The sequence below is a fragment of the Loxodonta africana genome, chromosome 2 (genome assembly GCF_030014295.1).
Source record: "Loxodonta africana isolate mLoxAfr1 chromosome 2, mLoxAfr1.hap2, whole genome shotgun sequence".
Taxonomy (NCBI): domain Eukaryota; kingdom Metazoa; phylum Chordata; class Mammalia; order Proboscidea; family Elephantidae; genus Loxodonta; species Loxodonta africana.
The window spans coordinates 176,906,193-176,922,145 of record NC_087343.1 but is presented as its reverse complement, the minus strand read 5'-3'; the positions used below and the strand labels follow the sequence as shown (position 1 = coordinate 176,922,145).

Sequence of the window (15,953 nt, the reverse complement as noted above, 5' to 3'; positions counted from 1 at the left end):
CAGTACTGGCAGACGGAAAATGAAATGCTTTTTTTTTTTCCTGGTCTGTAAGCGGTGAAGATTTGAGCATAGCCTTTGTTTAGGAGTGCCACCTTGCAAAATGTTTCCAGTAACCGTCAGGCAGAAGAAAATCTTCCTAGCCATAAAATTTGCATTTGGGTGGGGTGGGCTCCCCCAAAATTCACCACCACTTCCTTCTGTGGGCGTACTCCATCCCACCTCTCTGGAGAGAATGCAATAGAGAAAAGTAGTAAAAAAAAAAAAAAACCTTGTAGTGACCCTAGCCAACAGAGTAGAACTGTCCCATAGGGTCTCCAAGGAGAGGCTGGTGGATTCAAACTGCCAAACTTTTAGTTAGCAGCCATAGCTTTTAATCATTACACCACCAGGGTTCCAGAGAAAAGTAAAGAAGGTTTTATTGGCACCTCTGCCCTTCCTTCCTTCCTTCCTTCCTTCCTCCCTCCCTCCCTTCCTCCCTTCCTTCCTTCCTCCCTCCCTCCCTCGCTCCCTTTTCTCCCTCTCTTTTCTCCCTCCCTCCCTCCCCTTTATTCTTTCATTAGCCAAGCACACAAAATGGCAGCCATGTAGCATAGACCCTCACTGCCCAAACTATGGTCTTCAGACCAGCAACATCAGCACCACCTGGCAGTTTGTTAGAGATGCAAATGCTCAGGCCCCATCCCCAACCTGCTGAATTAGAATCTGCGTTTTAACAATCCCCAGGTGCTTTGGGAAATGCTGATATCATGTTTAAGGGTTCTGGCTTTGGACAGAACTGAGTTCAAGTCACAGCTATTCTGTTAACTTGGTGAACTTAGACAAATTGCTTTACTTCAATAAGCTGCACTTGCCTATAATTAAAATGGGAAAATAGTAGTAACTATCTTCATATTGCTAAGATGATTAAATGACGTATGTGAAAGCAATTGGCAAAGTGCCTGACTTTGCTGTGTTGTTGTTAGCTGCCATGGAGTTGACTCCAACTTATGGCACCTTTCTGCATAACAGAATGATATGTTTTCTAGTCCTTCATCATCCTCACAATTGCTAACATGTTTGAGTCCATCATTGCAGCTATTGTGTCAATCCATTTCTCCCAGGGTCTCCCACATCCTTGTGGCCCTCTACTTCACCAAACATGATGTCCTCCTCCAGAGATTGATCCCTCCTGATGACATGTCCAAAGCAAGCAAGTCAGTGTTCTGTTGTGATCTATAAGGTTTTCATTGGCTGATTTTCAGAAGTAGATCACCAGACCTTTCTTTCTAGTCTGTCAACAAATGTTTTTGAGCACCTGCAATCTGCCAGGCACTGGAAACACATCAGTAGACAAACAGCCTCTTCCCTTACGGTATTTAACAAGCTGTAGGGTTGCTATGAGTCGGAATCGACTCGACGGCAGTGAGTCTGGTTTTGGGTTGAGAGTTGAAAAGCAAAGTGTCACCTTGAAGACTAAGGTGCACCTGACCCAGGCCATGGTATTTGCAGTCACCTCATATGCATGTGAAAGCTGGACAATGAGTAAGGAAGACCAAAGAAGAATTGACACCTTTGAATTGTGGTGTTAGCAAGAATATTGAATATGCCATGGACTGCCAAAAGAACAAACAAATCTGTCTTGGAAGTACAACCAGAATGCTCCTTAGAGGCAAGGATGGCGAGACTGCATCTTACATGCTTTAGACATGTTGTCAGGAGGAATCAGTCCCTGGAGAAGGACATCATGCTTGGTAAAGTACAAAATTAAAAAAAATACCAAACCCATTGACATCAAGTCAATTCCAACTCACAGTGACCCTATAGTTCAGAGTAGAGCTGCCCCATAGAGTTCCCAACGAGCACCTGGTGGATTCAAACTACCGACTTTTTTGGTTAGCAGCTGTAGCACTTAACCACTACGCCACCAGGATTTCCTGGTAAAGTACGGGGTCAGTGGAAAAGGGGAAGACAAGATGGATTGACACAGGCTACAACAATGGGTTCAAGCATAACAACGATTGTAAGGATAGCGCAGGACCGGACAGTGTTTCGTTCTGTGGTACCTAGGGTCACTATGAGTCAAAACTGACTCAATGGCACCTAACAACAACAACAGTAGGGTAAATGGGCATTGAGTAAGTGGCTAGTTAAATTGTCTTAACTGTGCCAGTGTTTGGTAATCCATAATGAGGGGGCTCGCAAAGGTTGGAGCAAGGCAATACTTGTCAGAGGCTGGGGTCAGGTGAGAGCGATTCTAGTTCTGACTGTAATTCACTGTGTGATCTGGAGCAGTTCACTTCCCTCCCCTCTGGCACTTAGTTTCATCATCAGGAAAATAGAGGCTTTGACAGCCTCCAAGCTTGTTCCCAGCTCTGGTTTCTGTGGTAAGCGTTAAAGGCATCCCATTCATGTACTCAACAAAATGAAATCTGTTTCCTGAGAAAGAAGGATTCCTCTTATTCCATTTATAATCCCATGGTGGGTTGAGAAGAAAGGAAGTGCAAATTGTGGGAGAACATAGAAGTCAGACTTGGGAGTTTGGAATTGATCATGCTAACAATGGAAATTTCCTGAAGGTTTTTTGAGACTGAGTAGGTTTTTTGAGACCAAGCATGAGGAAAATGGTGTTTTAGGAAGAATGGGCTGGTAGTGCTACGTATGGAAAGTTAGAAAGAAAAGAAGTGAGAGAGAGCAACATCAGGATAGAGGCTGATGAAGAAATCCAGGATTGAGGGCAAGGGGGTCTGAAGTCAGCTGGAAGCAGCAGGCATGGGAAATGAGTGCAGGGGAGACACCGAGAGGGAAGAACCACCGGGACCTGGTAACTGATGGACATGCAGTGTTGAGGGAGAGGGAGGAATCAATAACCATCTGAAATCCCAGGCCTGCAGGAGGGGAAGATATGCTGAGTGCAAGGCTGCACCATTCTTTCCCCAGCTATGCAAGGAAGGGGCTATGCTGGAGAGGGCCTATCTTCCCAATGTCTTTGGGGGAATCCCTTACCAAGACCTTTCTCTCCCAGGAAAAAGATGTGACCCCAGACAAAAGCCTACTGACCAAGGTGCGGGATGCTGCCCTGTGGCTGGAGACCTTGTCAGACACCAGGCCTGCCAAACCTTCCCTCTCCACTGCCTCCTCCATTGCTGATTTCTTCCTGGCCCTGACCATCTGCAACTCCGTCATGGTCTCTACAACCACCGAGCCCAGGCAGAGGGTAAGGATTGGTGATGGGAGGGATGGACAAGAAAGGAGGTCGAGGTGGGGCAAGGGAGAGGGGAGAAGCCCTCAGCAGGGAGACAAGACACGTAGGTCCTAGCCAGTGTCACCATTTCATCATTGGGAAATCTTGAACAAGTCTCTGATCCTTTCTTGCCCTCAGCTTCCACATTTTTTAATAAAATGAATAAAATTATACATGAGGTCTCTGTGTAGCTTTCAAATTTGTGTCAAACCTGTCAGCAGAGTTAATATTTCCTGGGCACTTGCTCTATGCCAGGCACCATGCCAAACACTTTACCTGCATAATTATTTAATCTTCACAACCCAACAACTGTATGAGGTATGTCCTTGGATTTAATAAGTGAATAAACTATGGCTCAGAGAGCAGAAGTAACTTATCGAAAGGTATGTGGTTAGTACATGGCAAACCCTCTGTATTATTCAATAATGGCTCATAATAATATTACGCATACTAGCCTCTGCTTTTATATGTTGTTGTTAGCTGTCGTTGAGTTGGTTCCCAACTTATGGTGGCCCCACCAACAATGGAATGAAGCACTGCCTGGTCCTGCAGCATCTCCATGATCTTTTGCAGATCAGGCCATTGTGACCCATAAGGGTTTTCACTGGCTGATTTTCAGAAGTAGATCACCAGGCCTTTCTTCCTAGTCTGTCTTAGTCCAGAAGCTCCACTGAAGCCTGTTCAGCATCACGGCAACACACAGGCCTCCACTGACTGACAGGTGATGGCTGCACATGAGATGCATTGCCTGGGAATCAAACCCGGGTCTCCAGCACAGAAGGCGAGAATTCTACGACTGAATCACCCATGTCCCCATCTGCTGTTTTTAAATATAATTTATTTTTATTGTTGTTGAGAATATACACAGCAGAACATACACCAACTCAACGATTTTTACATGTACAATTCAGTGCCACCTATCTGTGTTCATGTAGGGGGTAAAAACACCATTCGTGATGTTCTGCTAATGGAGATAATGCAGCACGTTGAATTAGTTTTTAGTACTGAAGGTAGATTTGTTAATTATCTACACACTCTCACCCAAGCTCCCTTGTGAGTCCTTGATGAGAATAATTGGTGGTACGATCTGTGACTGTGAAACCAAGAACAGAAGGTTGACCCCAGCACCAAATCAGAAACACCCCTTATTAAGCCCAGATCCAATGCACCCTGAACTTTTCAGCCACTGAAAAGTTGGCAAGTTATCAAAAGTCTTCCAGGAGCTTTGGCAGGTAGGAAGTATTATCTGAGAAATTAACTGTATTTTTGAGACTGGAAGAAGAATCATTTGGGGAGGAACAGTATCCAACTCTCAATTCTCCAGTTAATGGCGGGCAGGTAGGTCAATGTTAAAAGAGCCCAATCTCTGGAGTAAAGCAGACTAGATTTGAGTTCCAGCTCCACTACTTACACGTTACGTGATAGTGACCAATTCACTTAACCAACCTCTTTGTGCATCAGTTTCCTCATCTGTGAATTGGGATAACCTGAGAGTAGCCCACAGAGTTTCTGGGAGAATGAAATGAGACACTCCGCACAAAAATAAAGCAGACAGGGCTATGACCCAGGTTTGGGGAACATGAGTTCTTACTACACATTTGGCATTTGTCTCCTTTTTTTCTTTTCTCCATGATCAGACTGGGATGGTCAAAGGATGGAGAAAATGAGCAGTGACAACCCCTGAAGATAAGGGCTGGGAGGAAACATCTGGCCCAACCCCTTCATTTTACAGATGGGTAAACTGAGGTCCACTGAGGGGAGGAAACTTACCTATAATCACAGAAATCACAAATAATGACCTTGCTAAATGACATCATCTTCTGCCATAAGACAGCTTAATATTTTTTCCAACACTAATAGTAATGTTCTACTTTTCTTCCTTGACTCAAGGTCACCATCTCATCCTCGACCAAGGCTCTGGGGATGTCCCTGGAGAAGATTCAGCAACTCTTCCAGAGGTTGAAGCTGTTGAGCCTCAGCCAGTCATTCTCTTCCACGGCACCCTCTGACACAGACCTGGGGGAGAGTTTGGGGACCAACGTGCCCACCACAGACTCGGATGAGAGAGACGATTCATCTGTGTGCAGTGGATGCTACTCCACTGATGGCGGCTACAGGAGCAGCACGTGGGACCAGGGTGACATCCTGGGATCTGGGGAGGGCCCTCCACTGGAGGAGGTGCTGGAGGGCCCAGCCCTGGGCCTGACCAGTCCTGAGCTCTGTTATGAGGCTGAGAGCCCTGACGAGGCGGCCCTGGTTCATGCCGCCCATGCCTACAGCTTCACACTGGTGTCCCGCACACCTGAGCAGGTGACTGTGCGCCTGCCCCAGGGCATCTGCCTCACCTTCGACCTTCTCTGCACCCTGGGCTTCGACTCTGTCAGGAAGAGGATGTCTGTGGTTGTGAGGCACCCACTGACTGGTGAGATCATAGTCTACACCAAGGGCGCTGACTCAGTCATCATGGACCTGCTGGAAGACCCGGCCCGTGGTAAGTCCCACCTCACAATGAGGCTGCAAGAACCAAGGACTCATAGTTTAAAAGGCGGTGTGGAGTGGTAATTAAGAGCTCAGATAATAGTGTCACCTAGTCAGCAGGCCCACAAGATGCCCTCCTCAAAGCAGATTCCACAGTCAAATGAACACACTACATTCCACATCTCCTCACCTTGGAGAACACCAGTACGCACTAGCATATTAAAGGCTCTGAGAGGCCTTCAAGTACAGAAACCTGTTTATTCACCCCAGTTTCCAATTTTCCAAATTCACTTACCTCATTTTTCACAAATAACGTGCCCACACACATAACGCTTGTAGCACGCCTTGGAAAATAATGCATAAGTAGGTAATGCAGTTGGCTAAAAATGCATAAAAAACACACACACACGTTATTTGTGTAAAACTATGTTAAACATAGGTTATCCATCTCCACACAAATTTTTTTGTGGCAGGACATTCATTACAATACCCTAGGTGCACCTTGGGTTGTACAAATGGTTAAAGTGCTTGGATACTAACCAAGAGGTTGGAGGTTTGAGTCCACCTAGAGGTGCCTCAGAAGAAAGAGCTGGAGATCTACTTCCAAAAAAGCAGCCATTGAAAACCCTAGAGAGCACAGTTCTACTCTGACACACATGGGGTCGCCATGAGTCAGAATCTATTCCATATGACTGTTTTTTGTTTTTGAGAACACACACACTGTGATCCTAGCTCCTTTTGGTGGGGAGAGAAGCCACCTGGGACCCAAAGAGCATAGTCACTTGGGACAGGCTACATGGCTAACTGGTGGTAGATCCCAGGCACTACTGGAATTCTAAACCAGGTTCAATTCACTCTGGGAAGCCTCCGGTGTCCCTCTTATCATCCTTTTCCCCAGCCTCCCCAAAATGTATTTTCATAAACTCACACTGAGCCAGAAAAATGTTCCAAAGTCCCTACGTATCATGGTCCAATTCTGGAACATCATAAATTAGTGTGCAGCCATTTCCTGATTGCTAACAAGGAGAAGACAGTTATGGAGCTATGATTCTCCCAGGACAGCAGATTCTAGCCAAGCTTTAGAATTGCCCAGGCAGCCTATGTCTCCTGCATTATCAGCTATGGATCAGGGCCAAGTGGTTCATGGGGATTGATTAGTGTTTAGAATGGGAAGGGAGCTAATTAGGCCTCTTCATTCCCAGACTCTGGCAGACAAGTGAATTCAGTGCTTCTGAGTCGAGGGAGCCATGGCACTCTCTCCCTGGGCAGAAGCTATCCAAGCTGCCGTGGAGATGTCTCTTTATTTGTTCCTCACCAGATTCCAAACTGGAGTAGAGATGCTTCCAGTAAAAGACACATATCTAATGTTATTATAAGAATTAAGAACCAAGCTTTGAAAAGGAGAGAAAAATAACCCCAGGTTTAATGTATTTACTGGGCTTGAACATTCAACTTGACTGGGGTTCCTGGCAGCCTGAGTGGAAGACAAAGGGTTTATTTAATCTCAAGAACTGGTAGCTGTTGGGAATAAAATATTGAAAATAGTGTTCAATAAGCCAAGGGGAAGATAAAGACTATGCTTGAGGCACCAGCAAAACAGCAGTACCTGAAAAATGAAACAGTCTTCCAAAGAATTTTTATATTGTATAAAACAGCCTTTAGAGTAGTATGATGGGAAAAATCAGAGCTTTGTTAGACTTCCTTATACTTACTGGATTTGTTTCCTAATGCTGCCGTAGCAAAGTACCACAAACTGTGTGGCTAATAAAGACAGAGATTTATTGTCTTACGGTTCTGGCGACTAGGAGTCTAAAAGTAGGATTTCAGCCATGTTGATTCCTTCTCAGGGCTGTGAGGAGGAATCCATTCCATGCCTCTCTCCTAGCTTCTGGTGACAGCCAGCAATCATGGGAGCTCCTTCTTACTCTAAACTCTGCTTCTGACTTCATATGACTGTCTTCCCTCTGTCTCTTCTCCTGTTTTATAAAGACACCAGTCATATTGGATTAGGACCCACCATACTCCAATATTACCTCGTGTTAAGTTGACTGATAACACCTGCAAAGACCCTATTTCCAAACAACATCACATTCAGAGGTACTGGGGTTGAGGACTTCAACATATCTTTTGGGGGGACACAATTCAATCCATAACACTTATTTTATTATTAAGGACTGCATTTTAGATTTTGCATTATGTGGAGGAATGAGCAACATGCATAATATCTGTTCACTGCTTAAGGCCCGAAAGACTTCAGTCCATCCCCGATTAAGAAGGATTTTAAAGCCTTTTCAAGTTCAGCTTTACAAAGCACTATGATTGATTAATGATGCCTGTGATGTCATAGGTGAGAGAAGCAATGACTGGCATCAGTCTTGCTCAGCACCAGCCAATCAATCTTAAAATTCTTATTACTTGATACATAGAAGTACTGGAATTTCAAGAGACAATTTTTTTCTAAAAAACACTTACGTAGGATTTCATAAAGGGGACTTTGAGCAACACATTGAAGTATTTTTCACACTAGATTTGAGGAAATGCAAAAAAAAAAAAAAAAACTGTAGAACCATTTCTTGTATAGAAAGAAAACCTAACACAGCAAACTCAACGTGGTAAAGAACTTAGCTAATAAGATCCAGGTTTGTAGCTATTTAGGGACCTAACTTGGCACAAAGACTGAGGTAGATGATGACAGAGAGGATGATGGATAGCATTTTCAAGACTTAGGAGACAGTTTCCAAAGCCAGTTGGCCCTCCAGGGCTAAGCTGGCTACATAGAAATCACTTAGGTAACTTATTAATGATTCAGACTTGGGGCCCTGCTCTGGAAGGTTCAGATTCAGCAGGGCTGGAACTGGACTTGGGAATCTCTATTATTTAAGTTTCACAGGTGATTCTGATGAAAACAGGTATTTGGGAACACCGCCTTAGATCACCTACTTTCCTTAAACAGGACTTTCCTTAGCCAGGCTTTTGATAATAGGATGTAGTGAGTAGTCAACTTAAGGTCTCCTGGGCTTCTCCTGGGCTCCTCCTGGACTCCTCCTTACCTTCCAGGGCATCTTCACAGCCAGGGGAGCTTTTTTGTGTCTCTGGGGTGGGCTTTGGGGAATTTCTTCTCCATGAAAATATTTGTAGTCATTTGAGGAGATTCCAGGGTGTTGAAGACAGGAATCCCCAAGCATTTCTATGTGACCTCATGGGGGACAATGACTATTTGACAGTGACTGACAGTAATGTGGAAAAGAAGCTGAGGAAAATCCAAGCCAGGACCCAGAAGCATCTAGACTTGTATGCAAGAGACGGACTGCGCACTCTGTGCATCGCCAAGAAGGTAAGAATGGGTTCCTCCAAGAGTGCTTTGAATATCACTAAATAGCTGGGAGGCCTTACCCCTGCTTCTACCTTTTCTTTTTCTTTTTGAAAGAGTTTTGCTATTGGTTGGTTGGTATAATATTTTCAAGATTAGCTATTCTGAGCTACCACACAGATCCATGCCTTCAGCAACTTTGCTGAGGCAGAAATCTGAATGGTATATCAATGTGGCTATGTGATTTCCTGCTTCTTATTGTATATGTCAGAGGTAGCCCGCAACTCATAAAATGACTTTTTAATGTTATATTTTTGGCTTCATAGTATCCTTTTAAAAATAACATTATTTACCTAGATTTAAAATTTGGGGGCTTTTATGTGATCACATAAAAATCCAGATTTCTGGTTTCTCTTGGAAATTTGGAGGATGTGGCAAACTGGGCCTCTGTTCTCAAATTGCAACAATCAGCTCGAGCTATGTCAAAGCTGAACCCTGATAAGGAATATGTTTTGTTGTGTTCTGCAGTTAGCCACAGTCTCTACCACTCCCTATTGCATTGCCCTGCTATAATAATTTAGATTGCCTATCTCATGCCCTGCATGCTTTTGACATTGCAACTCTTGCAAGGGAGGCTAACAAAGAGGGCTATGGATCACTGAGCAGGGGCATCTAATGAGGTACCTAAAATCTAGTAGGTGATCTAAGATGGACATACATTTCTAGATAGCTACAAGTGGTTTCTCTTCCATGAATCCCCACGGCTCTTCATCTCTTTTATAGTAATTAGAGCAGTCTAGAGTTTAAAGTTTACAGCCAGACTCACCTGGGTACAAATCCAAGTTTCACCACTAATCAGACAGTGTGACCTTGGGCAAGTTTCTTCACCTCTCTGAGTTTTGGATTTTCTTATCTGTAAAATAATGTTAGCGCTCCCTACTTCATACAGTTGTCATGGAGATTAAGGTAACATATGTACAGTGCCTGGTGCAGTGATAAGTGCTCCCTACCCAATAAATTGTAATTATATCCTTACCACGTTCTACGTCCCATTGCGGTTATTTGTGCATATTTCACCTCCCCTGATAGACTGTGAATTCCTCAATGGCAAAAGCCTACCTATGTCCCCTTGCTGTTTCCTATAGTGCCACACACAGAGGGACACTCATCAAATGAATGTTTGATGTCTAGACAAAAGGATCATTCTTGCTATAAGAGATGATATACATACGATGCCATCAGAGGGGTGTAAAGGTACTATGGGATTCCAAGGGAGGAAGATACGGCCTCTAGTTGTGTTCTTCCAGTTATTGGGCATTTCCACCTGCATGGCACCATGCCCAGTGGTCTACCAGACTGTGCAAGATCTGGCTGCTGCCTCCCTTTCCATCCTCATTGCCAGCCTCTCTGTACCTTACTCTCCATCCTTCAGCCTACTGGTGTTTTCAAGGAACAGAGGGAAAGCCAAGTTCATCGCTGCTTCACCGCCTTTGCGCTTGCTTTTCCTCCTGTCACTTCATAGAAGAGACCTGAACATCCAAATGAAAGTAGCCCTCCCACAGCTCTCCCTCCACCTTGTCACACTGTACCATATCACCATTTTTATTTCCTTGATAGGACTCCTATTTTTTTAATTATTTACTTGAATAATGTCTCTGGCCCTCCACCAGCACATAAGCCCAGGCATGCAGGAACCCTGCCTGTCTTGATCACTGCTGTATCTGCAGTGTCCAGGGTGTAGTAGGGGACTCAACAGATGTCTGGTGATAATGGACCACGAAGGTCAATCCTTCATTGATTCATGAGTGCTAAAAGACAAAGCATTAGGAGAAAGCCTATCTAACTGTGTAGTGAAGCTCAAACAAGCCCATAGGAGGCCTAGAAGAGGGAGGCAGGTGGGACGAATTCTGCTTCCAGACCCACGCAGGGTTCTGATCAAGCCTTTTCCTGTCCGTAGGTGGTGAGCGAAGAGTACTTCCAGCGGTGGGCCAGTTTCCGGCGTGAGGCGGAGGCAGCCCTGGACAACCGAGATGAGCTTCTAATGGAGACGGCTCAGCATCTGGAGAATCAACTCACCTTGCTTGGTAGCTAAAAATAAGTCATCATTAAATGAAAAAGGGAATACTGCAAGTAAGAAAGGGAGTTCTTGGCCCTGACTCTGACACTGCTGCAAATATGTCTCAATTAGAAGGCTTCCCCGGGGTGCCCTTCCAGGTATTTGGCACAAAATGGATATGCCAAACCCAGCACGGACTTCATGCACAGCTCACTGAGGATGCCCCGGGAACATTCCTGCACACCCTGCTGGCAGATGCCAGTGAGGTTGGCTCCTTCTCCAACCAGAGCACACGCCTTGATTCATTTAAATGATACTTGAGCGCCTACTATGTGACAAGTAGCACACTAGGTATCAAGGCTATGACAGAGAAAAATAGCCCCTTCTGTCTCAGAGCCCAGATTTTGGTGAGGAAACTGGATGATTAAACAAGGAATTGGAACAGAGCACTATGAGGGGTAGGCTGAGGATACCTAGGAAGGTCAGGAACTGAAAGGGAGAGGAAGATTTAGTCAGGTAAAGAAGGAGAGTGTCCAGGCAGAGGGAAGGGCACAAGCAAAGGCCTGGAGGTGGGATAGCATGGGCCAGCTGGAAACTTGGAGACCTGCTGTGGCTGGACCAGAGTGTGGGGTCATGATGGGAGGTAAGAGAGGTCAGCAGGGCTCCGATTAGGAACTAAAATAAACCCATTGTCCTTGAGTCTATTCTGACTCATAGCAACCCTATAGGCCAGAGTAGAACTGCCCTCACAAGGTTTCCAGGGAGCAGCTGGTGGATTTGAACTGCAGACCTTTTGGTTAGCAGTCTGAGCCCTTAACCACTACACTACCAGGGTTCCAGAATAGGAAGGACCATGTAAATCATATGCTAAGAGCCTGAAGAGGAAACGAAGGAAAAGCAGGGACAGACCTGTGCTTTACAAAATTACTCTGGCTGCTGCTTCATAGAAGTTAGATTGATAAGAAAAAGGGAAAATGAGAAGCACGGGGAACATCAGTTAAGAGATATCGTTGTATTTCTGTTAGAGAAAAAGGATTGCCAAGTGGGAAGGAGGAGGCTCTATATGTCAGGATTAATCTCCTCACACCTCAGGAGCAAGATCTAGGTAAGGCAAGGCCCAAACAGCACACACTGGCCATGTGGCATAAAGCCTTTTTTCATGTCAGGAGGCAACACTGAGCTGGAGATGAGGGGTAAGTCCTGGCCCTGTCATGACCTTGCTGGGTGTCCAGGCACACATGCCTGTACCCCTCTGAGCCTCAATTTGTCCTCTGGATAAATTTCCTTCCTCTAAGCTGACCAAACAGTGGTGCAAGAGGAAAGGCCCAAGGATGCTGTAAGAATGATGGTGGTGCCTTTACATATGAAAGGTAGCAACGAGATTTAGTAGCATAGGTGGCAAGCTGTTGGTGGTGTTAGCTGTTGGCCCCAACTCAAGGCCACCCCACGCATAATAGAATGAAATGCTGCCCGGTCCTGCGCTATCCCCATGATAGGTTGTGCTTCAGACAAGGTTATGACCCATCGGATTTTCATTGGCTAATTTCAGAAGTAGATTTCCAGGCCTTTCTTCCTAGTTTGCCTTAGACTGGAAGCTCCGCTGAAACCTGTTCAGCCTCCTAGCAACACACAAGTTTCCACTGACAGACGGGTAGTGGCTGGGAATCAAACCTGGGTCTCCCACATGGAAGACAAGAATTCTACCAGTGAACCACCAATGCTTCATAGGTGGCAAGCAGGGATAGAAAAGTTTGCTCCCCATCTCCTTTGGTCTTTTGTTTCCTGTGTTTCCGCTGAGGAGGCCTTTGCTGGTTGCCTCATAAAGGCCCCCTTTAAAGCTAACCACAAGAGCTTATTTTAAGCACCAGAAGTAGCTAGACCAGACAGTTCTGTCCACCACAGGAGGCCCCAGAATGTCATCCCATTAGGGATGCCTGGCCCACTTCTGTCCTCATGAAGGAGACTTTTGTTTCGTGGAAACCCTGGCCTCAGTCAGTGAGAAATGTTCGGCAGCTAGTTCTGCATGAAAGAGAACGTGTCAGAACCTGCCAGCTTCCCCTCGCTGGGAAAGACTTTCACAACGTTGCAGTTTCATTTTCTCTTTCACACAAATAAATGTGTTTTTCCTCTCCTCTCCTTCATCCTGCCTCACTTTAATATAAATCAGCTTCAGAATCTCACTTTCCAGGCTAACCCTTGGAGGGAAAGATGAGGATGGAGCCATCACTTTTCACAGGGCTGTTTACCTGCACATTTGGACCTGAACTACAAAACAGTCACATTTGCAGGAAATAGAGGTTGTTTTTCTTCCCTCAAGGTGGCTTGCTAAGGAGGAGGCCTGGGGCTGAGAAGAAATTTCATCTTGCCACCAAGAAACTGCCATGCCATTAAAAATCTGCATTACATTCACAAAAAGTCCCTTACTAGGAAACCATCTTCTTAATATGCATACAACGTAACTGTTTTGCCAACCTATTGCCACTCTGGATTATTAAAAGAAGTGAAATGCCTTGCTCCTTCCCAGGGTGAAATGAGCAGCCACTAGTCTGTGGTCTGAAATGAATCTCAATTTAAAGGCAGGTTTATTTTTGCTTAATCACTTAGCAACTATGCAATACTTGGGTATATATATTCATCAGGATTGGTGCAAAGATTGAGATGGTTCAAAAAATCAAGGAATCTGCATGTTCAATTCCCCCCAAGATAATTACCAAAAACGTGAATCACTATTAATTCTGCTGTAGAACAGATGCAGAGCAAAGATTTCCTTCTCTCCACTTCTCTCCCTTCCTATTGCCGCTGTGCCAGTCCAGGCCACCAGCTCCTTGGACTCCCACTCAACCTCCTAACTAGCTGTTCACCTGGAATCTCATCCTGCTTCCTCCCATCTCCAATCCATTTTCTAGAGTAATCTTAAAACTCAAAACTGATCCTGTCACTCTCCTACTTAATAGCTTTCTTTGCCACCAAATAAAACCTAAATCCCTTAATGCCCTGACAAGACTCTGCATGATCCAGCCCTCACCTCCTTCTCTGGCTTTATCTCTCACTCTACTCTGCCTCTGGGCCTTTGCACATGCTGACCCCACTACCTGGATTTCTCCTTCTCACCCCCCTCTTTGCTCGATCTGTCAGGTCTGAGCTTAAGTGGCACTCAGCAAGGCCATCCCTGAACTTCCAGGTGAAGTTCAGGAGTCTTGTAACAAGTTCACATAGCATCCTGACCTTATATTATGTTGTTCAGTTATAAAACCTTATTTGACAAGCCTTTGAGCTTGGAGGGGGTAGGGACCAGCTCTGTCTATTACACTACGCTCAGCACAGCCTAGCCCTTAAAAACATTTATTACATATTGCCTGACTTGAGAGGGTTTTGGGGAAATGAAGAAGCTACTCTTTGTCCATAAATGTGAGTGGTGGTGTTTTTGATCACTCCAGGAGCCACTGGGATCGAAGACCGGCTGCAGGACGGAGTTCCAGATACAATCGCTGCTCTGCAGGAGGCTGGGATCCAGATATGGGTCTTGACTGGAGATAAGCAGGAAACAGCAATCAATATCGCCTATTCCTGCAGACTGTTAGATCAGACTGACACAGTTTACACCATTAATACAGAGAATCAGGTGAGGCCAAACTAGGGACCAGATGTCCAAGTACAAAGCTACTCCTGGGCCAATAGAGGACAGGCTTATTGGTGGGATTTAGGGACACACAGAAAGCACTCCCACCCTGAAATATCACTGAATGTTGGAGCTGGGAGGGCCCTAGAAGTCATCCAGCCCAATATCCTCCTCCATCTCATCCCATAAATGGTTGTCCAGTTTCTTTTGTATTAATTGTAATGCTACTTAATAGAAAGTTCTGCCTCTATCCAATTCTTCTCTTGGTCCAATCTTCCCATTTTACAGATGAGGAAACTGAAAACCACTAGGGCTAATTCATTTGCACAAGGTCACTCTACTAGTTTCTGCTTCACAGAGCTAAGTCTAGAATTCTGTTCTCCTGCCAGGCTAGTGCTCTTTGCATTACGTCTCACTGATGGCTCACAGAACCTCAATTGTCAGTTTCTTACTACTTTAGATTAAAGCATCTATTGAAAAATCCTGCATTAAATTGAAATTATTCTGAGTTAAAAATTTCAGCTCCAATTTGTATGTCAAATTGGCCTGCCACAGAGTAGAAACCAGAAGATAACGATACCTGAAACCAGTGTGTTTGAATGGGATGGAAGAGAGAAAGAGATTAGCAAAGTTTTAAAACTACTACTTTTTTTTTGATCTCTACCACGAACAGATCGTACGTGGTAGAGATCAAGATTTGGAGAGAGGGCTGTGTAAAGTCTGAAGAAACATATTTAAAGTTATAATAAGATTTTGTGTTGAGAGGGAAAAACCTACTTTTACAATGTAAGTTGCAGGAAAGGAAAATTCCACCGTCTTGACTGATGAGTATGAGAAGAAAACATTGAGATGTATCTATCCTCCTACGCTTAAGCACTGGATAACTAGATGAAAAGTTGGTGGTTCAAACCCACCCAAAGGTACCTCAGAAGACAGGCCTGGTGATCTGCTTCCGAAAGGTCACAGCCTTGAAAACCCTGTGGAGCAGTTCTACGCTGCATTCATTGGGTGCCATGAGTCAGAATTGACTCAATGACAACTAACAACAACATCAAAAGGAAGCAGGGATTAGGTTAAGGTAGAGTACTAACAAGGAAAGCACTGTATCGAGGGGTTGGGAAGAGTACCTGGAGACCTAGGGCATACCAAGGGGAGAGGATGGAGAAAAGGAAGACGGGAAAGGGCAACAACACAGAAAAGGAGGCAGGGAGGACGCTGGAGGATATATGCGTCAAGGTTGTCCCTTTTTTCTTTCACAGTTTTGCCTGAG

At 44.9% G+C, this 15,953-nt stretch overlaps 1 protein-coding gene across 1 annotated transcript in view; it reads left to right on the top strand.

Moving 5' to 3' along the window:
- Positions 1-15,721, top strand: part of ATP10B (ATPase phospholipid transporting 10B (putative)) — an 81,660-nt gene extending 65,939 nt beyond the window's left edge. Inside the window, exons 9-13 of the mRNA XM_064279715.1 lie at positions 3,002-3,193; positions 5,111-5,711; positions 8,923-9,032; positions 10,966-11,092; positions 14,502-15,721. Coding sequence (XP_064135785.1) covers positions 3,002-3,193; positions 5,111-5,711; positions 8,923-9,032; positions 10,966-11,092; positions 14,502-14,701 — 1,230 coding nt within the window. The 3' untranslated portion in view covers positions 14,702-15,721. The remainder of the gene's footprint in view (positions 1-3,001; positions 3,194-5,110; positions 5,712-8,922; positions 9,033-10,965; positions 11,093-14,501) is intronic.
- Positions 15,722-15,953: the final 232 nt, after the last annotated feature.